At 45.1% G+C, this 25,735-nt stretch overlaps 1 protein-coding gene across 1 annotated transcript in view; it reads right to left on the bottom strand.

Annotated features, from left to right (window-relative positions):
• Positions 1–377: 377 nt before the first annotated feature.
• LOC126253112 (juvenile hormone esterase-like) overlaps positions 378–25,735 on the bottom strand; it is a 75,742-nt gene continuing 50,384 nt past the window's right edge. Inside the window, exons 8-10 of the mRNA XM_049954224.1 lie at positions 23,764–23,893; positions 4,869–5,001; positions 378–1,135 (exon numbers count right to left, since the gene is read on the bottom strand). Of these exons, the coding sequence (XP_049810181.1) occupies positions 967–1,135; positions 4,869–5,001; positions 23,764–23,893 (432 nt within the window). The 3' untranslated portion in view covers positions 378–966. The remainder of the gene's footprint in view (positions 1,136–4,868; positions 5,002–23,763; positions 23,894–25,735) is intronic.

Here is a 25,735-nt window from a genome sequence, read left to right as displayed (position 1 = left end):
TGCTTGACAGAACAGTAGAAGGTCAACGGTCTGGAAAGTCAGCAGAACGGCCGGGAGAGCGGTGTGCTGACCACATGCCTCTCCACATGGCATCCACGTGACGCCACAATTCAGAGGATGACACGGCAGCCGGCACAGAGCCCTTGGAACTGCACGGCCTGAGCGAGGAGGTCGTTTTGTGAAACAAGATACGTCGTTACAAATATGATTAAGTTATCGGGGTTTTATAAACAAGTATACAGTAGTCAAATCTTTCTCTCTCTCTCTAAACATACACACACACACACACACACACACACACACACACACACACACATCTCTTACGCACATACTCACTCACGGACAAGCATATTAATAATGAAATACTGAGCACAACATAGGAAAGATTGACCACTGTATGGGCTACCTTTATTTCATTAAAACTGTTACTGCGCTGGTGTTTACATTCGAACTTGATGCAACTGTGAAATGTATGGCTGTATTCAAACATGGCTGTACGTGTCCTGGAGATGATCCACGAATAGTAAGTTTCAGGGCCGAACCACAGATCAAAACATCTAGAGGACTAGCGGAAAACCGAGGTTGGCGTAAAGCCACAACTTCGGTGACCTGTTCTGAATCCTAAGGTCTTAGCTTACAGTGAGAATTCCTACGGTTCCGCAGAAGACGATAACGTTTTTACGTACGCACAACTTTTATGATTATTAATCACCAAAGTTCGCAGAAATATGCGATTGTAGTAATCACCAATAAAAAAGCAACCTGTTAATTTAATTATGTCAACACAGTGTTAACATGAAATTATAAACTGTGCCCAAATAATGAAACAGTGAATATTTTTTGCGCTTATAGAGTAGTCTATAGATATAAGCAACAAATTACAGCAACTTCGTCGTATGTGCAGATTTTTGACATCGTGCAGAAGTTCTAAAAAAAAGTGAGATATGCCCTGATTGAAGCCCGCTTCTAGTAGGTGCCCGGGTATGGCATCAGAGGTATGTTCGTGTTCCAGAAGTCCATGCGTTCGCCCAGGAAGTTTTCCTCAAGACTGAAGTTGGCTCGCATCAGAAGATAGCTGCGGTTCCTCGGGTTATAAGGCTCCCACGTCACTGGATCCCCTTCCGGTGTGGGATTGCTGAGGAAACACAGATGAAGATATTATTTAACCACAATTTTATGCAAAGGATGTTAAGCGTATATCCGATCTTGTTTTGTTTTGTTAGCCACGTGGAGTAACCACGCTGTCCGAGGCGCCTTGCCACAGTTCGCGCGGCTACCTCCGTCGGAGATTCAAGTCCTCCCTCGGACATGGGTGTGTGTGTTGTCCTTAGTGTAAGTTACTTTAAGTTAGATTAAGTAGTGTGTAAGCCTAGGGACCGATGACCTCAGTAGTATGGTCCCAAAGGAACTTAAAACAAATTTCCCAAAATTTCTCGTTTGTGGCCTTTTGATTCTTTTTCCACACAATCATTACAGCTGCACAAATTCAACAGTGCACGTGCTTGGACCATGAACTACTTTGAGATGAATAGTTTAATTGAATAAAATATGAGTATTAATATGTTCAGTTTTTGTTAGAAATCGCACTCCTCTTCTACTCTCACAAGCATATTGAAAGATGTCCGTAGTCCCTTTCATATAGATCAAATGTACCCAACGTTCCTCAGACCAGTACCCTGAATGCAATCAGATATTAGCTGGTACTCCCCTCCCTCTTCTCCCCCTGTCCACTATCTACATATTGAGAATTTTTATACTGACGAAGGTACATTACATTTCGTTTTATAGTGATATCAGTAAACTACGACACATTGACTTATTGTACAGACTGTTTCCAATTACATTTTTCATAGAATGGTGAAGCAATTTTCAGTGTATCGCGAGTGCAGCTTATAACTCATACCGAGAAAGAAGAAAGCCTTCTATCCACCTTGTTTCAAAACACGCTTCCTCTGCTCCACTCCTATCCCTAATAACATTTGCTTCACCCACCCTCTGGATCCTCATTGAAATTCAGCTAAATGTCTGTACATATATTTTGTAAATAACTTGATTATGGGATTAGCAGAATTTGGAGCACTTAAGGCTGCCAATGTTATGTCTGAGAACTGCAACTAGTTACAATAACAAAAAACAATAATGAACATGTGTAGGCCCTACATCACTGTCGAAGTCATTTCATAGCTACCGTCAATTAGTTCGTGTGCTGAAACAAAGTGAATAACGCCGCAATTTCCGGTCTACTGCGGAAAGCACCTACAACTCGGAGAAGGCATATTTAAGCATATCTGATATATATGTCTCAATTTTACTGTAAAATATACGTGATACATAGTGAGAATGTATGTAGTTGGTGGACTATGTGGGGAAGATATTCATATATTAGTTTCACAGTCTGTAACCTCTACCACATTGTGTCACGTCTAGTACTTGGAAAAGAGTAGTTATTGGTAACTTACGTAATCAGCATTGTAGTCTTACGAGACAGCGATAATACCTCCAAGAATTGCATTATACCACTCAGGATGCAATTACCTGCAGGTTGGGAACCACTGACCCAGACTGACGAAATCTTGTGCTTCAAGCTCGTGCCATCATATAGAGATATGATAGTTTACGAGTAAGTTAGGAAGGCAGCATTAAAGCCTTATGGAAGGAAGATGAGACATGTAAACATTTTATCTCTGCTATTTTTCCCTTATTTCTGACACTGACTACATTATGGTATTGGTAGTTAAGATATAACGCTTCATATTGACAGAGGAAGAACAATACAGCGAATGTGGAAACGTCGGTTTGGGTGTTCAAACTGAAACAAAAAACTTCTCAAATGTTGAAATGTGTGTATAATCTTATGGGACTTAACTGCTAAGGTCATCAGTTCCTAAGCTTACACACCACTTAACCTAAATTATCTTAAGGACAAACACACACACACATGCCCAAGGGAGGACTCGAACCTCCGCCAGGACGCACCGCAGTCCATGACTGTAGCGGCTAGACCTCTCGGCTAATCCCGCGCTGCAAAAAACTTCTCCCACCCCGCAACTTTGTATTACTTCGAGCGTGACAAAGACGCGCTTTGAAACAGGAATACAGCAACCTTTAACAGAAATCTCTCCCTACCGTCTGAAAGAGGTTACTTTGGAAGTGAGAGAAAGAGGCCTTTTGATGAGTGAGATTACACAGTCCGGAACCATCGAGGAGAAGGTCATTGGTATGTTCAACGTTGTAAAGAAAATTTGCCGCCTCCATTCGCTAGAGAGAGCTAGTTCTGGACATGAGAGAGAAGTGCAGGGCGGAAAAGAAACAGAAAAACTCACACGGCCCATCATTGGAGTGTTTCAAATCCATGTTCCGTCTTCCACCATTCTACCTACGGGGAGAGACGGGGACAGATAAGTGATGAGAGACAGAAGGACGGAGAGCTGTAATATTTGGTGTGACTGGACGTCTTAATATCTGACGATTTTTACCATAGTAATAATTGCAACAGAATTGGGATTGCAGACTAGAGAGCAACGGATTAACTTTGCCGAGGAGAGTAAAGTGGGAAACATTAATATTGGTGACTTTCAAACTTGATACAGCTGATTTTCTCCCATTCCTAAGAACCGTGGGATGTCCTGACTCGTCCGTGTCATTCTCTGAGGAGGGAGTGGCAGAGTACCTCGAGGCTGCAGCGAGCAGAGAGCGTTGACGGACAGTGCCGACGCGGTTACGGTGCGGCTGCTGGTTGCTGCGGTAAGTGTTCATTCACGAGTACACGAAGTGCGGCTGTTTCACCGGGCGTCGGTATTGAATTCGTACTAGGTCGCATTTTCGTTTTTACTCACTTGACTCAGTCAATTCAGGGAGGCGTTTGGGGGTTATTGTTATGTCGTATAAGACAGTTTGTTCAATAAATGTACCACTGGATAGTCTTTCCCGCCACACCGTAATAATTCTTCTCTTTGTGATCAGTTTTTGACATAGTAGTTGGTATCCAGCAAAGAAGCAGACTTCTCGAGTGTGTCTGCGAGATAAGCGAGACATCAGCCATTTTCCCTTCTGATACATAACGATCTCCTTAGTTCCCTCATCACATGAGGGTGCCTACAGAATTATGATGTAAGGGAGGCCACAGGTTGCCATGTAACCTTGTCCTAATCATTCATTGTTCCTGAACTTATACCGCTATTGTTCATGTTTTGTTGAGTAATTCACGGTATCTTTAGAAATAAAGATAATTTGTGGTACTAAAGCAATCTGCGAATGTCTTCCAAGCAGTCATCAGCCACCAACGCGTTTACATTATGCGACATTTTGATGATTACTACATAGGTCCCCATTTAATCGTTGGTCCTAATTTATAAAACGGCAGGGAAGGAAGGGGGGCTGGAGGAGCATACCAAGGTAATATTCCATGTAGCGAAGCGACTTTAAACCCATTCGATACTCGACAGAAATACTATGGTTCTTGTCTCACGTATCTTGCAGGCACACCCGAGAAACATGGTTCTCAGCTAGACAGACAGAACAGTACGCTTTCCCTACCAATTTTGTCTCACCACAGAAAAATCTATCTGTGATGAACAAGCCATATGCTGCTCTCTTGCAACAATATAAAATACGTTTACTGAAATTGGATGAACTGAAAGCTACAAAGTGCTCTTACCATAAGCTGATGTGTCTTGTGGGAGAGAAGACTACATTCTGAAGAGCACTGCATACTCAGAAGTGCAAGTACGTAAGTCATTTTGCCATCTTAACCAACGAGTCACCACACATTCTTGTTGTGAACTGTTTTGCTTGCATCAAAAGCGCCCTTTTACCCTCAGTTACTCAAGATGCGCTACCGTTCATTGTGTATATCTCAATCAACATACCCATATTTGGCGAAGTTGGTCCAGAGCCGCAGCAGGGTCCTTCGCACCTCGTCTTCTTCAGAGGTGGGATCCAAGTTATACTTGGTATCATTACGCAAAAAGAGAAGTCTCAGTTCTCCACCGTGATTGACACCTGGAACAATACATGTATTATCAAAGTGAATGTCTGTACGAATGTACGTATGCATCTACATTGGGTCAGTTTCAACCAAAACTGCTACACATAGCCGGCCGGGGTGGCCGAGCGGTTCTAGGCGATACAGTGTGGAACAGCGCGACTGCTATGGTCGCAGGATCGAATCCTGCCTCGGGCATGGATGTGTGTGATGTCCTTAGGTTAGTTAGGTTTAAGTAGTTCTAAGTTCTAGGGGACTGATGACCTCAGAAGTTAAGTCCCATACTGCTCAGAGCCATTTGAACCATTTTCTGCTACACATATCTCTTGCTATCTGGATGGGTGCAGTGTGGGGGTGAGAATCACCTACTTATCAAAAGCGTGGTATGGGGGTGATAGCGAAGATTAACTAACAGAATGCATATACCCAGACTATATTAAAACAGTATTTGAGAGTGAGAGTAGTAAGCTACTGCAACAAATGTTACACATAATTTCGGCCGGCCGGAGTGGCCGAGCGGTTCTAGGCGCTACAGTCTGAAACCGCGCGACCGCTACGGTCGCAGGTTCGAATCCTGCCTCGGGCATGGATGTGTGTGATGTCCTTAGGTTAGTTAGGTTTAAGTAGTTCTAAGTTCTAGGGGACTGATGACCTCAGAAGTTAAGTCCCATACTGCTCAGAGCCATTTGAACCATTTGCTGCTACACATATCTCTTGCTATCTGGATGGGTGCACTGTGAGGGTGATAATCACCTACTTATCAAAAGCGTGGTATGGGGGTGATAACGAAAATTAACTAACAGAATGCATATACCCAGACTATATTGAAACAGTATTTGAGAGTGAGAGTAGTAAGCGACCGCAACAAATGTTACACATAATTTCGGCCGGCTGGTGTGGCCGAGCGGTTCTAGACGCTACAGTCTGGAACCGCGCGACCGCTACGGTCGCAGGTTCGAATCCTGCCTCGGGCATGGATGTGTGTGATGTCCTTAGGTTAGTTAGGTTTAAGTAGTTCTAAGTTCTAGGGGACTGATGACCTCAGAAGTTAAGTCCCATACTGCTCAGAGCCATTTGAACCATTTTCTGCTACACATATCTCTTGCTATCTGGATGGGTGCACTGTGGGGGTGATAATCACCTACTTATCAAAAGCGTGGTATGGGGGTGATAGCGAAGATTAACTAACAGAATGCATATACCCAGACTATATTAAAACAGTATTTGAGAGTGAGAGTAGTAAGCGACCGCAACAAATGTTACACATAATTTCGGTCGCCCGGAGTGGCCGAGAGGTTCTAGGCGCTACAGTCTGGAACCGCGCGACCGCTACGGTCGCAGGTTCGAATCCTGCCTCGGGCATGGATGTGCGTGATGTCCTTAGGTTAGTTAGGTTTAAGTAGTTCTAAGTTCTAGGGGACTGATGACCTCAGAAGTTAAGTCCCATACTGCTCAGAGCCATTTGAACCATTTGCTGCTACACATATCTCTTGCTATCTGGATGGGTGCACTGTGAGGGTGATAATCACCTACTTATCAAAAGCGTGGTATGGGGGTGATAACGAAAATTAACTAACAGAATGCATATACCCAGACTATATTGAAACAGTATTTGAGAGTGAGAGTAGTAAGCGACCGCAACAAATGTTACACATAATTTCGGCCGGCTGGTGTGGCCGAGCGGTTCTAGACGCTACAGTCTGGAACCGCGCGACCGCTACGGTCGCAGGTTCGAATCCTGCCTCGGGCATGGATGTGTGTGATGTCCTTAGGTTAGTTAGGTTTAAGTAGTTCTAAGTTCTAGGGGACTGATGACCTCAGAAGTTAAGTCCCATACTGCTCAGAGCCATTTGAACCATTTTCTGCTACACATATCTCTTGCTATCTGGATGGGTGCACTGTGGGGGTGATAATCACCTACTTATCAAAAGCGTGGTATGGGGGTGATAGCGAAGATTAACTAACAGAATGCATATACCCAGACTATATTAAAACAGTATTTGAGAGTGAGAGTAGTAAGCGACCGCAACAAATGTTACACATAATTTCGGTCGCCCGGAGTGGCCGAGAGGTTCTAGGCGCTACAGTCTGGAACCGCGCGACCGCTACGGTCGCAGGTTCGAATCCTGCCTCGGGCATGGATGTGCGTGATGTCCTTAGGTTAGTTAGGTTTAAGTAGTTCTAAGTTCTAGGGGACTGATGACCTCAGAAGTTAAGTCCCATACTGCTCAGTGCCATTTGAACCATTTGCTGCTACACATACCTCTTGCTATCTGGATGGGTCCACTGTGGGGGTGATAATCACCTACTTATCAAAAGCGTGGTATGGGGGTGATTACGAAGATTAACTAACAGAATGCATATACCCAGACTATATTAAAACAGTATTTGAGAGTGAGAGTAGTAAGCTACTGCAACAAATGTTACACATAATTACGGCCGGCCGGAATGGCCGAGCGATTTTAGGCGCTACAGTCTGGAACCGCGCGACCGCTACGGTCGCAGGTTCGAATCCTGCCTCGGGCATGGATGTGTGTGATGTCCTTAGGTTAGTTAGGTTTAAGTAGTTCTAAGTTCTAGGGGACTGGTGACCTCAGAAGTTAAGTCCCATACTGCTCAGAGACATTTGAACCATTTGCTGCTACACATATCTCTTGCTATCTGGATGGGTCCACTGTGGGGGTGATAATCACCTACTTATCAAAAGCGTGGTATGGGGGTGATAACGAAAATTAACTAACAGAATGCATATACCCAGACTATATTAAAACAGTATTTGAGAGAGAGAGTAGTAAGCGACTGCAACAAATGTTGCACATAATTTCGGCCGGCCGGAGTGGCCGAGCGGTTCTAGGCGCTACAGTCTGGAACCGCTCGACCGCTACGGTCGCAGGTTCGAATCCTGCCTCGGGCATGGATGTGTGTGATGTCCTTAGGTTAGTTAGGTTTAAGTAGTTCTAAGTTCTAGGGGACTGATGACCTCAGAAGTTAAGTCCCATACTGCTCAGAGCCATTTGAACCATTTGCTGCTACACATATCTCTTGCTATCTGGATAGGTCCACTGTGGGGGTGATAATCACCTACTTATCAAAAGCGTGGTATGGGGGTGATAACGAAAATTAACTAACAGAATGCATATACCCAGACTATTTTAAAACAGTATTTGAGAGTGAGAGTAGTAAGCGACCGCAACAAATGTTACACATAATTTCGACCGGCCGGAGTGGCCGAGCGGTTCTAGGCGCTACAGTCTGGAACCGCGCGACCTCTACGGTCGCAGGTTCGAATCCTACCTCGGGCATGGATGTGTGTGATGTCCTTAGGTTAGTTAGGTTTAAGTAGTTCTAAGTTCTAGGGGACTGATGACCTCAGAAGTTAAGTTCCATACTGCTCAGAGCCATTTGAACCATTTGCTGCTACACATATCTCTTGCTATCTGGATGGGTGCACTGTGGGGGTGATAATCACCTACTTATCAAAAGCGTGGTATGGGGGTGATAACGAAAATTAACTAACAGAATGCATATACCCAGACTATATTAAAACAGTATTTGAGAGTGAGAGTAGTAAGCGACCGCAACAAATGTTACACATAATTTCGACCTGCCGGAGTGGCCGAGCGGTTCTAGGAGCTACAGTCTGGAACCGCGCGACCGCTACGGTCGCAGGTCCGAATCCTGCCTCGGGCATGGATGTGTGTGATGTCCTTAGGTTAGTTAGGTTTAAGTAGTTCTAAGTTCTAGGGGACTGATGACCTCAGAAGTTAAGTTCCATACTGCTCAGAGCCATTTGAACCATTTGCTGCTACACATATCTCTTGCTATCTGGATGGGTCCACTGTGGGGGTGATAATCACCTACTTATCAAAAGCGTGGTATGGGGGTGATAGCGAAGATTAACTAACAGAATGCATATACCCAGACTATATTAAAACAGTATTTGAGAGTGAGAGTAGTAAGCTACTGCAACAAATGTTACACATAATTTCGGCCGGCCGGAGTGGCCGAGCGGTTCTAGGCGCTACAGTCTGGAAACGCGCGACCGCTACGGTCGCAGGTTCGAATCCTGCCTCGGGCATGGATGTGCGTGATGTCCTTAGGTTAGTTAGGTTTAAGTAGTTCTAAGTTCTAGGGGACTGGTGACCTCAGAAGTTAAGTCCCATACTGCTCAGAGACATTTGAACCATTTGCTGCTACACATATCTCTTGCTATCTGGATGGGTCCACTGTGGGGGTGATAATCACCTACTTATCAAAAGCGTGGTATGGGGGTGATAACGAAAATTAACTAACAGAATGCATATACCCAGACTATATTAAAACAGTATTTGAGAGTGAGAGTAGTAAGCGACCGCAACAAATGTTACACATAATTTCGGCCCGCCCGTGTGGCTGAGCGGTTCTAGGCGCTACAGTCTGGAACCGCGCGACCGCTACGGTCGCAGGTTCGAATCCTGCCTCGGGCATGGATGTGTGTGATGTCCTTAGGTTAGTTAGGTTTAAGTAGTTCTAAGTCCTAGGCGACTGATGACCTCAGAAGTTAAGTCCCATACTGCTCAGAGCCATTTGAACCATTTGCTGCTACACATATCTCTTGCTATCTGGATAGGTGCACTGTGCGGGTGATAATCACCTACTTATCAAAAGTGTGGTATGGGGGTGATAACGAAGATTAACTAACAGAATGCATATACCTAGACTATATTAAAACAGTATTTGAGAGTGAGAGTAGTAAGCTACTGCAACAAATGTTACACATAATTTCGGCCGGCCGGAGTGGCCGAGCGGTTCTAGGCGCTACAGTCTGGAACCGCGCGACCGCTACGGTCGCAGGTTCGAATCCTGCCTCGGGCATGGATGTGTGTGATGTCCTTAGGTTAGTTAGGTTTAAGTAGTTCTAAGTTCTAGGGGACTGATGACATCAGAAGTTAAGTTCCATACTGCTCAGAGCCATTTGAACCATTTGCTGCTACACATATCTCTTGCTATCTGGATGGGTCCACTGTGGGGGTGATAATCACCTACTTATCAAAAGCGTGGTATGGGGGTGATAGCGAAGATTAACTAACAGAATGCATATACCCAGACTATATTAAAACAGTATTTGAGAGTGAGAGTAGTAAGCTACTGCAACAAATGTTACACATAATTTCGGCCGCCCGGAGTGGCCGAGCGGTTCTAGGCGCTACAGTCTGGAAACGCGCGACCGCTACGGTCGCAGGTTCGAATCCTGCCTCGGGCATGGATGTGCGTGATGTCCTTAGGTTAGTTAGGTTTAAGTAGTTCTAAGTTCTAGGGGACTGGTGACCTCAGAAGTTAAGTCCCATACTGCTCAGAGACATTTGAACCATTTGCTGCTACACATATCTCTTGCTATCTGGATGGGTCCACTGTGGGGGTGATAATCACCTACTTATCAAAAGCGTGGTATGGGGGTGATAACGAAAATTAACTAACAGAATGCATATACCCAGACTATATTAAAACAGTATTTGAGAGTGAGAGTAGTAAGCGACCGCAACAAATGTTACACATAATTTCGGCCCGCCCGTGTGGCTGATCGGTTCTAGGCGCTACAGTCTGGAACCGCGCGACCGCTACGGTCGCAGGTTCGAATCCTGCCTCGGGCATGGATGTGTGTGATGTCCTTAGGTTAGTTAGGTTTTAGTAGTTCTAAGTCCTAGGCGACTGATGACCTCAGAAGTTAAGTCCCATACTGCTCAGAGCCATTTGAACCATTTGCTGCTACACATATCTCTTGCTATCTGGATAGGTGCACTGTGCGGGTGATAATCACCTACTTATCAAAAGTGTGGTATGGGGGTGATAACGAAGATTAACTAACAGAATGCATATACCTAGACTATATTAAAACAGTATTTGAGAGTGAGAGTAGTAAGCTACTGCAACAAATGTTACACATAATTTCGGCCGGCCGGAGTGGCCGAGCGGTTCTAGGCGCTACAGTCTGGAACCGCGCGACCGCTACGGTCGCAGGTTCGAATCCTGCCTCGGGCATGGATGTGTGTGATGTCCTTAGGTTAGTTAGGTTTAAGTAGTTCTAAGTTCTAGGGGACTGATGACATCAGAAGTTAAGTTCCATACTGCTCAGAGCCATTTGAACCATTTGCTGCTACACATATCTCTTGCTATCTGGATGGGTCCACTGTGGGGGTGATAATCACCTACTTATCAAAAGCGTGGTATGGGGGTGATAACGAAGATTAACTAACAGAATGCATATACCCAGACTATATTAAAACAGTATTTGAGAGTGAGAGTAGTAAGCGACTGCAACAAATGTTACACATAATTTCGGCCGGCCGGAGTGGCCGAGCGGTTCTAGGCGCTACAGTCTGGAACCGCTCGACCGCTACGGTCGCAGGTTCGAATCCTGCCTCGGGCATGGATGTGTGTGATGTCCTTAGGTTAGTTAGGTTTAAGTAGTTCTAAGTTCTAGGGGACTGATGACCTCAGAAGTTAAGTCCCATACTGCTCAGAGCCATTTGAACGATTTGCTGCTACACATATCTCTTGCTATCTGGATGGGTCCACTGTGGGGGTGATAATCACCTACATATCAAAAGCGTGGTATGGGGGTGATAACGAAAATTAACTAACAGAATGCATATACCCAGACTATATTAAAACAGTATTTGAGAGTGATAGTAGTAAGCGACCGCAACAAATGTTACACATAATTTCGGCCGGCCGGAGTGGTCGAGCGGTTCTAGGCGGTACAGTCTGGAACCGCGCGACCGCTACGGTCGCAGGTTCGAATCCTGCCTCGGGAATGGATGTGCGTGATGTCCTTAGGTTAGTTAGGTTTAAGTAGTTCTAAGTTCTAGGGGACTGATGACCTCAGAAGTTAAGTCCCATACTGCTCAGTGCCATTTGAACCATTTGCTGCTACACATATCTCTTGCTATCTGGATGGGTCCACTGTGGGGCTGATAATCACCTACTTATCAAAAGCGTGGTATGGGGGTGATAGCGAAGATTAACTAACAGAATGCATATACCCAGACTATATTAAAACAGTATTTGAGAGTGAGAGTAGTAAGCTACTGCAACAAATGTTACACATAATTACGGCCGGCCAGAATAGCCGAGCGATTTTAGGCGCTACAGTCTGGAACCGTGCGACCGCTACGGTCGCAGGTTCGAATCCTGCCTCGGGCATGGATGTGTGTGATGTCCTTAGGTTAGTTAGGTTTAAGTAGTTCTAAGTCCTAGGCGACTGATGACCTCAGAAGTTAAGTCCCATACTGCTCAGAGCCATTTGAACCATTTGCTGCTACACATATCTCTTGCTGTCTGGATAGGTGCACTGTGCGGGTGATAATCACCTACTTATCAAAAGCGTGGTATGGGGGTGATAACGAAGATTAACTAACAGAATGCATATACCCAGACTATATTAAAACAGTATTTGAGAGTGAGAGTAGTAAGCGACTGCAACAAATGTTACACATAATTTCGGCCGGCCGGAGTGGCCGAGCGGTTCTAGGCGCTACAGTCTGGAACCGCTCGACCGCTACGGTCGCAGGTTCGAATCCTGCCTCGGGCATGGATGTGTGTGATGTCCTTAGGTTAGTTAGGTTTAAGTAGTTCTAAGTTCTAGGGGACTGGTGACCTCAGAAAGTAAGTCCCATACTGCTCAGAGCCATTTGAACCATTTGCTGCTACACATATCTCTTGCTATCTGGATGGGTCCACTGTGGAGGTGATAATCACCTACTTATCAAAAGCGTGGTATGGGTGTGATAACGATAATTAACTAACAGAATGCATATACCCAGACTATATTAAAACAGTATTTGAGAGTGAGAGTAGTAAGCGACCGCAACAAATGTTACACATAATTTCGACCGGCCGGTGTGGCCGAGCGGTTCTAGGCGCTACAGTCTGGAACCGCGCGACCGCTACGGTCGCAGGTTCGAATCCTGCCTCGGGCATGGATGTGTGTGATGTCCTTAGGTTAGTTAGGTTTAAGTAGTTCTAAGTTCTAGGGGACTGATGACCTCAGAAGTTAAGTCCCATACTGCTCAGAGCCATTTGAACCATTTGCTGCTACACATATCTCTTGCTATCTGGATAGGTGCACTGTGCGGGTGATAATCACCTACTTATCAAAAGCGTGGTATGGGGGTGATAACGAAGATTAACTAACAGAATGCATATACCCAGACTATATTAAAACAGTATTTGAGAGTGAGAGTAGTAAGCGACTGCAACAAATGTTACACATAATTTCGGCCGGCCGGAGGGGCCGAGCGGTTCTAGGCGCTACAGTCTGGAACCGCTCGACAGCTACGGTCGCAGGTTCGAATCCTGCCTCGGGCATGGATGTGTGTGATGTCCTTAGGTTAGTTAGGTTTAAGTAGTTCTAAGTCCTAGGCGACTGATGACCTCAGAAGTTAAGTCCCATACTGCTCAGAGCCATTTGAACCATTTGCTGCTACACATATCTCTTGCTATCTGGATAGGTGCACTGTGCGGGTGATAATCACCTACTTATCAAAAGCGTGGTATGGGGGTGATAGCGAAGATTAACTAACAGAATGCATATACCCAGACTATATTAAAACAGTATTTGAGAGTGAGAGTAGTAAGCGACTGCAACAAATGTTACACATAATTTCGGCCGGCCGGAGTGGCCGAGCGGTTCTAGGCGCTACAGTCTGGATCCGCGCGACCGCTACGGTCGCAGGTTCGAATCCTACCTCGGGCATGGATGTGTGTGATGTCCTTAGGTTAGTTAGGTTTAAGTAGTTCTAAGTTCTAGGGGACTGATGACTTCAGAAGTTAAGTCCCATACTGCTCAGAGCCATTTGAACCCCATTCGCTGCTACACATATCTCTTGCTATCTGGATGGGTGCACTGTGCGGGTGATAATCACCTACCTATCAAAAGCGTGGTATGGGGGTGAGAGCGAAGATTAACTAACAGAATGCATATACCCAGACTATATTAAAACAGTATTTGAGAGTGAGAGTAGTAAGCGACCGCAACAAATGTTACACATAATTTCGACCGGCCGGTGTGGCCGAGCGGTTCTAGGCGCTACAGTCTGGAACCGCGCGACCGCTACGGTCGCAGGTTCGAATCCTGCCTCGGGCATGGATGTGTGTGATGTCCTTAGGTTAGTTAGGTTTAAGTAGTTCTAAGTTCTAGGGGACTGATGACCTCAGAAGTTAAGTCCCATACTGCTCAGAGCCATTTGAACCATTTGCTGCTACACATATCTCTTGCTATCTGGATAGGTGCACTGTGCGGGTGATAATCACCTACTTATCAAAAGCGTGGTATGGGGGTGATAACGAAGATTAACTAACAGAATGCATATACCCAGACTATATTAAAACAGTATTTGAGAGTGAGAGTAGTAAGCGACTGCAACAAATGTTACACATAATTTCGGCCGGCCGGAGGGGCCGAGCGGTTCTAGGCGCTACAGTCTGGAACCGCTCGACAGCTACGGTCGCAGGTTCGAATCCTGCCTCGGGCATGGATGTGTGTGATGTCCTTAGGTTAGTTAGGTTTAAGTAGTTCTAAGTCCTAGGCGACTGATGACCTCAGAAGTTAAGTCCCATACTGCTCAGAGCCATTTGAACCATTTGCTGCTACACATATCTCTTGCTATCTGGATAGGTGCACTGTGCGGGTGATAATCACCTACTTATCAAAAGCGTGGTATGGGGGTGATAGCGAAGATTAACTAACAGAATGCATATACCCAGACTATATTAAAACAGTATTTGAGAGTGAGAGTAGTAAGCGACTGCAACAAATGTTACACATAATTTCGGCCGGCCGGAGTGGCCGAGCGGTTCTAGGCGCTACAGTCTGGATCCGCGCGACCGCTACGGTCGCAGGTTCGAATCCTACCTCGGGCATGGATGTGTGTGATGTCCTTAGGTTAGTTAGGTTTAAGTAGTTCTAAGTTCTAGGGGACTGATGACTTCAGAAGTTAAGTCCCATACTGCTCAGAGCCATTTGAACCCCATTCGCTGCTACACATATCTCTTGCTATCTGGATGGGTGCACTGTGCGGGTGATAATCACCTACCTATCAAAAGCGTGGTATGGGGGTGAGAGCGAAGATTAACTAACAGAATGCATATACCCAGACTATATTAAAACAGTATTTGAGAGTGAGAGTAGTAAGCGACCGCAACAAATGTTACACATAATTTCGGCCGGCCGGTGTGGCCTAGCGGTTCTAGGCGCTACAGTCTGGAACCGCGCGACCGCTACGGTCGCAGGTTCGAATCCTGCCTCGGGCATGGATGTGCGTGATGTCCTTAGGTTAGTTAGGTTTAAGTAGTTCTAAGTTCTAGGGGACTGATGACCTCAGAAGTTAAGTCCCATACTCCTCAGAGCAATTTGAACCATTTTCTGCTACACATATCTCTTGCTATCTGGATGGGTCCACTGTGGGGGTGATAATCACCTACTTATCAAAAGCGTGGTATGGGGGTGATAACGAAAATTAACTAACAGAATGCATATACCCAGACTATATTAAAACAGTATTTGAGAGTGAGAGTAGTAAGCGACCGCAACAAATGTTACACATAATTTCGGCCGGCCGGAGTGGCCGAGCGGTTATAGGCGCTACAGTCTGGAACCGCGCGACCGCTACGGTCGCAGGTTCGAATCCTGCCTCGGGCATGGATGTGTGTGATGTCCTTAGGTTAGTTAGGTTTAAGTAGTTCTAAGTCCTAGGCGACTGATGACCTCAGAAGTTAAGTCCCATACTGCTCAGAGCCATTTGAACCATTTGCTGCTACACATATCTCTTGCTATCTGGATAGGTGCACTGTGCGGGTGATAATCACCTACTTATCAAAAGCGTGGTATGGGGGTGATAGCGAAGATTAACTAACAGAATGCATATACCCAGACTATATTAAAACAGTATTTGAGAGTGAGAGTAGTAAGCGACTGCAACAAATGTTACACATAATTTCGGCCGGCCGGAGTGGCCGAGCGGTTCTAGGCGCTACAGTCTGGATCCGCGCGACCGCTACGGTCGCAGGTTCGAATCCTACCTCGGGCATGGATGTGTGTGATGTCCTTAGGTTAGTTAGGTTTAAGTAGTTCTAAGTTCTAGGGGACTGATGACTTCAGAAGTTAAGTCCCATACTGCTGAGAGCCATTTGAACCCCATTCGCTGCTACACATATCTCTTGCTATCTGGATGGGTGCACTGTGCGGGTGATAATCACCTACTTATCAAAAGCGTGGTATGGGGGTGATAACGAAAATTAACTAACAGAATGCATATACCCAGACTATATTAAAACAGTATTTGAGAGTGAGAGTAGTAAGCGACCGCAACAAATGTTACACATAATTTCGGCCGGCCGGTGTGGCCTAGCGGTTCTAGGCGCTACAGTCTGGAACCGCGCGACCGCTACGGTCGCAGGTTCGAATCCTGCCTCGGGCATGGATGTGCGTGATGTCCTTAGGTTAGTTAGGTTTAAGTAGTTCTAAGTTCTAGGGGACTGATGACCTCAGAAGTTAAGTCCCATACTCCTCAGAGCCATTTGAACCATTTGCTGCTACACATATCTCTTGCTATCTGGATGGGTCCACTGTGGGGGTGATAATCACCTACTTATCAAAAGCGTGGTATGGGGGTGATAACGAAAATTAACTAACAGAATGCATATACCCAGACTATATTAAAACAGTATTTGAGAATGAGAGTAGTAAGCGACCGCAACAAATGTTACACATAATTTCGGCCGGCCGGAGTGGCCGAGCGGTTATAGGCGCTACAGTCTGGAACCGCGCGACCGCTACGGTCGCAGGTTCGAATCCTGCCTCGGGCATGGATGTGCGTGATGCCCTTAGGTTAGTTAGGTTTAAGTAGTTCTAAGTTCTAGGGGACTGATGACCTCAGAAGTTAAGTCCCATACTGCTCAGAGCCATTTGAACCATTTGCTGCTACACATATCTCTTGCTATCTGGATGGGTGCACTGTGCGGGTGATAATCACCTACGTATCAAAAGCGTGGTATGGGGGTGATAACGAAGATTAACTAACAGAATGCATATACCCAGACTATATTAAAACAGTATTTGAGAGTGAGAGTAGTAAGCGACCGCAACAAATGTTACACATAATTTCGGCCGGCCGGTGTGGCCTAGCGGTTCTAGGCGCTACAGTCTGGAACCGCGCGACCGCTACGGTCGCAGGTTCGAATCCTGCCTCGGGCATGGATGTTTGTGATGTCCTTAGGTTAGTTAGGTTTAAGTAGTTCTAAGTTCTAGGGGACTGATGACCTCAGAAGTTAAGTCCCATACTGCTCAGAGCCATTTGAACCATTTGCTGCTACACATATCTCTTGCTATGTGGATGGGTCCACTGTGGGGGTGATAATCACCTACTTATCAAAAGCGTGGTATGGGGGTGATAACGAAAATTAACTAACAGAATGCATATACCCAGACTATATTAAAACAGTATTTGAGAATGAGAGTAGTAAGCGACCGCAACAAATGTTACACATAATTTCGGCCGGCCGGAGTGGCCGAGCGGTTATAGGCGCTACAGTCTGGAACCGCGCGACCGCTACGGTCGCAGGTTCGAATCCTGCCTCGGGCATGGATGTGTGTGATGTCCTTAGGTTAGTTAGGTTTAAGTAGTTCTAAGTTCTAGGGGACTGATGACCTCAGAAGTTAAGTCCCATAGTGCTCAGAGCCAGTTGTACCAGTTGAACATAATTTCAAACGCTTACGAATCATTTCCTTGCGGGCAAAGTGATGAAAGAGAATGAAAATTTTGCCTTCATTTTCACTGCACATGTAGTAAAATTCCCGCATCAGGTATAACAGTTTAATTTCCTATTTCTTTACTAACTCTATTTGTAACACATGTTGCATAGAGTATGCACACACACCGCTGAATGTACGTGCAAAATTATACCATTATTAGCCCCATATCTCAGGAAATATACTGTCATAAAAACTGAAAAGCATGATAAACTGCCGCACAATACATGAAATTTTAGTTTATTAGTTTTTTATTGCTAATTGTATTCGCAGCATGCTCGTATTTCGTAAGCAGTATCCACACACAACATAAAACGCATCTCGAAAATTATATCACTATATGTCAGATAGTTCAGGAGATAGGATGCCATAAATATTGAGATGCGTAAAAAAATTGGTTTTCTTAAAACGGAAATAACAAAGACTATACTCATCCAGTGTTTGATAATGAGAGCGCTTAGCGACTCCTTACAAATTTTAGGCTTAATTCCAGACCTTCCCTAAATTTTTCTCGCTAACTTGCTTGACGTCAAACATTTAAAACAGTAACTCATTTGTAAATTTTCAAGCTATTCCCTATAGGAAAGTCCGAGAATTTCTAGAATCGAGGTTTACAAGTTAATTACTACCTGGACAGAAGCAGTGCGGGGTTAACAACCACCTACATCTTACAGGGTGGGAGTGGAAAGGGGGTGATATTAACATATAGTTCAGAAACACTTGAAGCAACTTCAATCAAATGTGTTCAATAGATGACTTATTACTGTATAAAACTGTAGTGTGAGTAAGGTTTCCCAATACCATTAGGGGTGGTACTGTGGATAAGAAGCCATGTCGTAAAAATTTTCTAAAGTGACTTTTTGGCATTTATTTTCCGTACTTTGGTGACTAGAAATACCTTTAAAAATAGCAAGAGCAGTTTGTGTCTATTTGCGCTGTCCGGTGAGTCAACCAGGTCACGAGAACTAACCTTGCGTGGATCCAGTAATTTTGTCAACGTGTTTCTGAACCTAAGATCGAGCCACATTTCTGAATACCACCGACAGTTCTACTTCATCTCTAGAGTCGTATAGTGTAAATCAGCAGACAGACACATACACACATAAAAAAATTTGGCATCACCTCGGTTCCGAGAGTTCCGGAACCTGTACAAAAAATTGGAACTGCTCATGAAAACCACACATTGCATGTCGTACCACCATACAACGAGACCTTCATAGGTGTTGATCCAGACTGCTCTACGCACCGGTACCTCTAATACCAAGTAGCACGTTCTCTTACATTGATGCATGCCTGTATTCGTCGTGGCATATTATCCACAAGTTCATCAAGGCACTGTTGGTCCAGATTGTCCCACTCCTCAACGGCAATTCGGCGTAGATCCCTCAGAGTGGTTGGTGGGTCACATCGTCCATAAACAGCCTTTCTCAAACTATCCCAGGCATGTTCGATAGAGTTCATGTCTGGAGAACATGCTGGCCACTCTAGACTAGCGATGTCGTTATCCTGAAGGAAGACATTCACAAGATGTGTACGATGGGTGCACGAATTGTCGTCAAGAAAGACGAAGCCTGGCCAGTATGCTGCCGATATGCTTGCACAATCGGTCGGAGGATGGCATTCACGTGTCCTACAGCCTTTGCGGTGCGTTCGATGACCACCAGCGGCGTACGTTGGCCCCACATAATGCCACCCCAAAACGTAAGGGAACCTCCACCTTGCTGCACTCGCTGTACAGTGTGTCTAAGGCGTTCAGCCTGACCGGATTGCCTCCAAACACGTCTCCAACGATTGTCTGGTCTGCGAAACTCATCGGCGAAGAGAACGTGATGCCAATCCTGAAAGGTCCATTCGGCATGTTGCTGGGCCCTTCTGCACCGCGCTGCATGGTATCGTGTTGCAAAGATGGACCTTGCCATGGACGTCAGGAGTGAAGTTCCACATCATGCAGCCTACTGCGCACAGTCTGAGTCGTCACACGTCGTCCTGTGGCTGCACGAAAAGCATTATACAACATGGTGACGTTGCTGTCAGGGATCCTCCGAGCCATAATCCATAGGAAGCGGTCATTCACCGCAGTAGTAGCCCTTGGGCGGCCTGAACGAGTCATGTCTCTCTGTATTTCCTCCATGTCCGAACAACATCGTTTTGGTTCACTGCGAGACGCTTGGACACTTCTCTTTTAGAGAGTCCTTCCTGGTACAAAGTAACAATGCGGACGCGATCGAACCGCGGTAGTAACCTTCTACGGATGGTAGAACCACAGACAACACGAGTCGTGTACCTCCTTCGTGGTGGAATGACTGGAACTGATCTGCTGACGGATCCCCTCCGTCTAATAGGCGCTGCTCATGCATGGTTATGTAGATCCTCGGGCGGGTTTAGTGACATCTATGAACAGTCACAGGGACAGTGTATGTGATACAATATCCACAGTCAACATCTATCTTCAGGAGTTCTGGGAAACGACGTGATGCAAATTTTTTTTTATGTGTACATATTACATACGCAACTCTTCTCTAAGCTCCTGGATCGATTATTACTTACTGCCTGGGAAGAATGCGAGGTAAAAAGCACTAACCTCATAAGGATGGCGATGAAGTTGTTAACGGTGTGATGGATAGAGAAAGAGCAGAGTATGTAGACAGAGAGAGCGTGGTTAGACACTAAGAAGTAGAGACGTTTGGACTGTTTACTGCCGATATAAATTCGACGAAAGCCGATTAGAGTTTCTAATTTGGCACTTCACTTCAAATGGGTTTGAACTGTGTAAATGTATTGACAAGCAGCGATATTTTCTTCGAATATGTTCGACGTGAAGGGCATGAACAGTCAGAAACTGCGCGGTATGGTATTGGACGATAATACGTCAACATTGTATGGAGCAGATTAATGGTTCAAATGGCTCTGAGCACTATGGGACTCAACTGCTGAGGTCATTAGTCCCCTAGAACTTAGAACTAGTTAAACCTAACTAACCTAAGGACATCATTAACATCCATGCCCGAGGCAGGATTCGAACCTGCGACCGTAGCGGTCTTGCGGTTCCAGACTGCAGCGCCCTTAACCGCACGGCCACTTCGGCCGGCCGGAGCAGATTAATTATTAGTTGGAAGAGTACGGTAAACTGCGTGCGATAACTTTGTTGCAAGATGGGTGCTGCAATCGTTAAAATACCTACCAGTGATACGGCAGTAAATTTCAGCTAGTACTCGGAAAACACATTGTTCAAAATCACAAGAGAAGGAGGTGTACATGGAAAAATATCTGGAGACACGAGAATATCCTAGTTGGATTACGTTGTGGTCAGACAGTTCTGTCCGCCTGCTCCGTAGCTGAGTGCTCAGCGCACTCAGCTGTCATGCAGAAGGCTTGGATTTGATTCCAGCACAGGTCAGATTTTACCCAGTCGGGGACTGGGTGTTGTGTCGTTCTCATTATCATTTCATCATCATCGACACGCAAGTCACCAAACTGGCGTCAAATAAAAAGTTTTGGAGAAGGTGGTCGGACAGCCGCTAGCGGGGTATCCGGCTCAATATTACCATACGATCATTTCATTTCGTTTAAGAGATTCCTAAATTCGATATTGGTTTGTAAGGCGTACCGAGGAGCCGATGTGCACTCAGATAATTTATAACGCACAGTTAAATGAAAATGATTCGGATGGGAAAATTGCAAGAATTCTCTTTATTAGTTCAAACGTAATCATCATTACAGTTACTGCATTTATCCTACGGTAACACAAGACTCTCAGTTCCTTCATTGACAAATGTTTAGGTTGTCCACGGAACCATGGTTTTCCCCAGTCCCGTCTCTTTTTCAGGAGCTGATCGACGGCCGTTATGTCTTCCGTGAGAGCTCCAAAAGTATGGGATTCGCATGGGAAGAGGTCTGAATTGTATGGAAGATGTGTAAGTGCTTCCCAGCGAAAATTCTGCACCGTATTCGAAATACCCTTGCTAACATATGGGCCTGCCACTGATGACATAACTATCCTCAGTGAAAGTGATGATTTACAAGATCATTAAATGGAATGAACATTCTAATGAGTGCTATATATAGACTGAGGTAAACTGAAGAAAGAGGAAAGTAATTAGGAGTGGCAGAAAGGAGATAAGCAAGAGGTTTAACATCACAATTATGACCAAGACGTAAACGAAGTTAAGAAATTCTGCTACCTTGGAAGACAACTAACACGTGATGGATGAAGTGAAAAGGACATAATACCCCTAGAACAGTACACACGAAGAGGAAATTCCCAGCCAAAAGAAATCTACTAGTATTAAACACAGGCCTTAATGTGAGGAAGAAATATCTGAGAACGTACGTTTGGAATACAACACTTTATGCCAATGAATCATTGATTGTAGCAAAACCAAGGAAAATTGTAATCGAAGCTTTTGAGAAATGGTGCTTTAGAAGAATGTTGTAAAGATCACAAAAAATACCAACTCGTGATATTTTATTATTTAAGTCTTGCAACATTTGTAACTAAATTAATTTTCTTAGATTCTTGTAATGTAGAAAAGTATAACAGTAAAAGTTCAACTGGAATGGTCAGAAATAAAGAACTGTATGAGTACACAGAGCAGATTCATTTACTTCCGTGCTAGGTGAGTACATTGTTCGTCGTACATACTTTGGGAGATTGTGAATACACGTCTCAGTGGCTAAAATATGTTCTCTGGGCGCCTGATTAACTACGCCCGTGCAGTGTGACAAGATGCTATTATTTTTATTGCTTGTCAAAATGAACACATTCCAACGGAGAAAGAGATATTTTAGGAAGGCTAAATATTTCTGGAATAAAGGAGACTACAGTTTAACTATAAATATGAATCTCCATGCAACGAAAATTCTTATGATTCTTGAGTTTCTCCCGGCGTATTTGATAATCAAAATATCCACGGGTGTACTGCCGGTCTACAGTGTCCAACGGGCACAATATTTCGGCGATCATACATGTCGCCATCATCAGGTGAACTGACGGACTGAGCTCCTGTAAACGTGCCGGTACGGAGATCCGTACGCTATGGCTGCTCAGGGGGAACTGGCTTCGGTCGCGGGGGCGGTACGCATCGTCTGACCAATATGCGTACCGCCGAGGATCGATGCCGTGAACACCAGAGGCACACTCGACTGATGTATCCGAGCGATGCCGTGAACACCAGAGGCACACTCGACTGATGTATCCGAGCAAGTCGGCGGTCGCTGAACATTGTTTGTTAGAAAATCACGCTATGGAGTATGAACGCACGAGGATTCTAGTACAGACGTCGAGATACTGGGACAGCGTTGTTAGAGAGGCCATCGAAATTCGCACCAATGACGATCTCATAAACCATGACTGTGGCTATAATCTTAGCAAGGCTTGGGAACCAGCGATTGGATCAAGAGTAAATCGAGCAAACGTATAGTTGTAACGGCCACGGTGGACAGGGCCGTGGCGCCGACGTCATCTCAGACGCCGTCGCAATCTGTTCCACCGCGCGACTGTGGCGCGGAGTGCGGACGGTGGAGGGAGTGCGCCGCGGGCGGAGGGTATTTAAATCGGCCGCCACCGCGACCGAAGCCAGTTCCCCCTGAGCAGCCATAGCGTACGGATCTCCTTACCGGCACGTTCACAGGAGCTCAATCCGTCAGTTCACCTGATGATGTCGACATGTATGATCGCAGAAAAATTGTGCCCGTTGGACACTGTAGACCGGCGGAACACCCGTGGATATTTTGAAAATTCTTATGTTTCTCTGTTTATTGTATGAAACTCTTGTTGTGATTATGCAGTGAGATCATCTGTGCAGGTTGGTTGTGTATGTTGCAGCATCACTTGACTATGACACAAAAACCTAAACTGCAAATCTGAATAAATAAAATAGCACAGTAAAAGCGGACGCCTTGATGTCACTTATAAAACTCTTGATTTATTTACTTGCTGTTTTGTCGTATTAGTTACCAATATCACCGCGTGAGATGAAGGTACCGTACTCACCCCACTCATTCGTCGGGATACTGTCTCCGCGGTAGTCGAACTCGTAGTAGTACACAGGAATGTCTGCTGTTTCGACGATAGTTCTTACTACCGCATCAGTTGCATCGAAGAAGCTGACGTCCTGTGTCAGCTGTAAGACAGCAAAACGTAAAGAAAAAAATTACACATGATAGGATTTACCTTAGCATACACTTTTATTTTCTTGTGCAGATCCACACATTCCGCCGGAGAAATAAATGTTTTAGGATGACTAGATGTATGTGGAACAGTCAACAACATCACATTCTCATGATTAGCACTTTGTCTAGATACGCAAGGATGAATTTTTGTAGTAGCCATTGTCCCTAACGCACTCTGTTTCCGTGATGCTCAACTCGCAAGGAGTCAGTTCGTATTATGGTCACTGAAAAAAAAAAATCACGTCTTGCATTAGAAGGAATGTGGGGAAAATGCAGTCACGTCAAATTCGTGACTTTACACCAATATTCGGTATTAAATTCCATTCATCTATACAGTGGAAAGTCATGGGGGCATGTGGTACTTTCCATGAAGATCCGTCCGTTGGATGGGGACACTTAGTTCGGCGGCCCTTTAGGGCTATCCCTGAGGACGAGGCATCGAGTCTCACCCTCTCACTTCCTTTCATCCGTAATTCTACAAATACAAAACCACACTGTGGCTCTGAGCACTATGGGACTCAACTGCTGAGGTCATTAGTCCCCTAGAACTTAGAACTAGTTAAACCTAACTAACCTAAGGACATCACAAACATCCATGCCCGAGGCAGGATTCGAACCTGCGACCGTAGCGGTCTTGCGGTTCCAGACTGCAGCGCCTTTAACCGCACGGCCACTTCGGCCGGCACCACACTGTACAATCACTCATAACAGTCAGTCACATGGTACAGATACACACTTGAACGTTCAGAAGAATTCAAAACAGGCCAGCGGCAAGTTACTTGTACTAGTAGCTCGTCCAGAACGGCACAGTGTGATGGTTGCATCAGTCGCAAACGCTCATATTCTGACTTTACAACTGATCGGGAATTCTGATGCGAAGATGAGTTTACCTAGAGGTAATACTTTCAAACGCCCGGCGAAGACAGATTTCATATTGCTAGATTTCCGGAAAATGGTATAACTGTTCCCCGCTGTAGACTGTTAAAGAAGATCCGTGCACACAGATGAAGTTCTCGGATATGTGGAGTAGCTCGAATTCGTTTTAAGTGACAATAGCATACAAAGGCTTTGTCAGGCGTGCCACATGGAACTGTGATAGGATCACACTAGTTCTCTGTTCAAATAAACTATCCGACGTATAAGGTGATCTTCTATCTGCAACTGTTAGCTGATAACGCTCTAGCTTACGTGACTATGTCGCCTTTGGCAGCTTCCTCTAAGTGTGATCTAGGAAAAATAATCGTATAATGTTAGAACACAATATTAATGGTGTCCTGCTTGACACAGACACATCGATTAAATGTCTAGCCGTAACAATTCAAAGGGAAACACAACCAGCGCAAAGGACAATAATAGGGAATGTGAATGGCAGACTCCGGTTTATTGCGAGAATTCTAGGAAATGGTAGTTCGTCTGCATAGGTGACAGCTAACAAAACACTTGTGTGACACTTTCTTGAGTTCTGTTGGAGTGTTTCCGATCCACACCAGATTGGATTAAAGGTTGACATCGAAGAAATTCAGAGGCGTACTTTTAGATTTGTTACCGATAGTTTCGATCAGTAATGGGGTATTACAGGAAGGCTACATGAACTCAAATGAGAATTCTTGGAGAGGAGAAGACGCCCTTTCAGCGAAACGCTATTGATAAAATTTATAGGACCAGTATTTCCGACAGACGGGAGAACGATCGTACTGCCACGAACATACACGTCAGGGTAGGAACGAGAAGACAGTTAACAAAGGCATATACACAGTTTTTTCCTCTCGCTCCAGTTTCGAGTGGACCAGAAA

The sequence above is a fragment of the Schistocerca nitens genome, chromosome 4 (genome assembly GCF_023898315.1).
Source record: "Schistocerca nitens isolate TAMUIC-IGC-003100 chromosome 4, iqSchNite1.1, whole genome shotgun sequence".
NCBI classification, from domain to species: Eukaryota; Metazoa; Arthropoda; class Insecta; order Orthoptera; family Acrididae; genus Schistocerca; species Schistocerca nitens.
The sequence above is the reverse complement of the archived record's forward strand: the minus strand, read 5'-3'. Positions and strand labels throughout refer to the sequence as shown.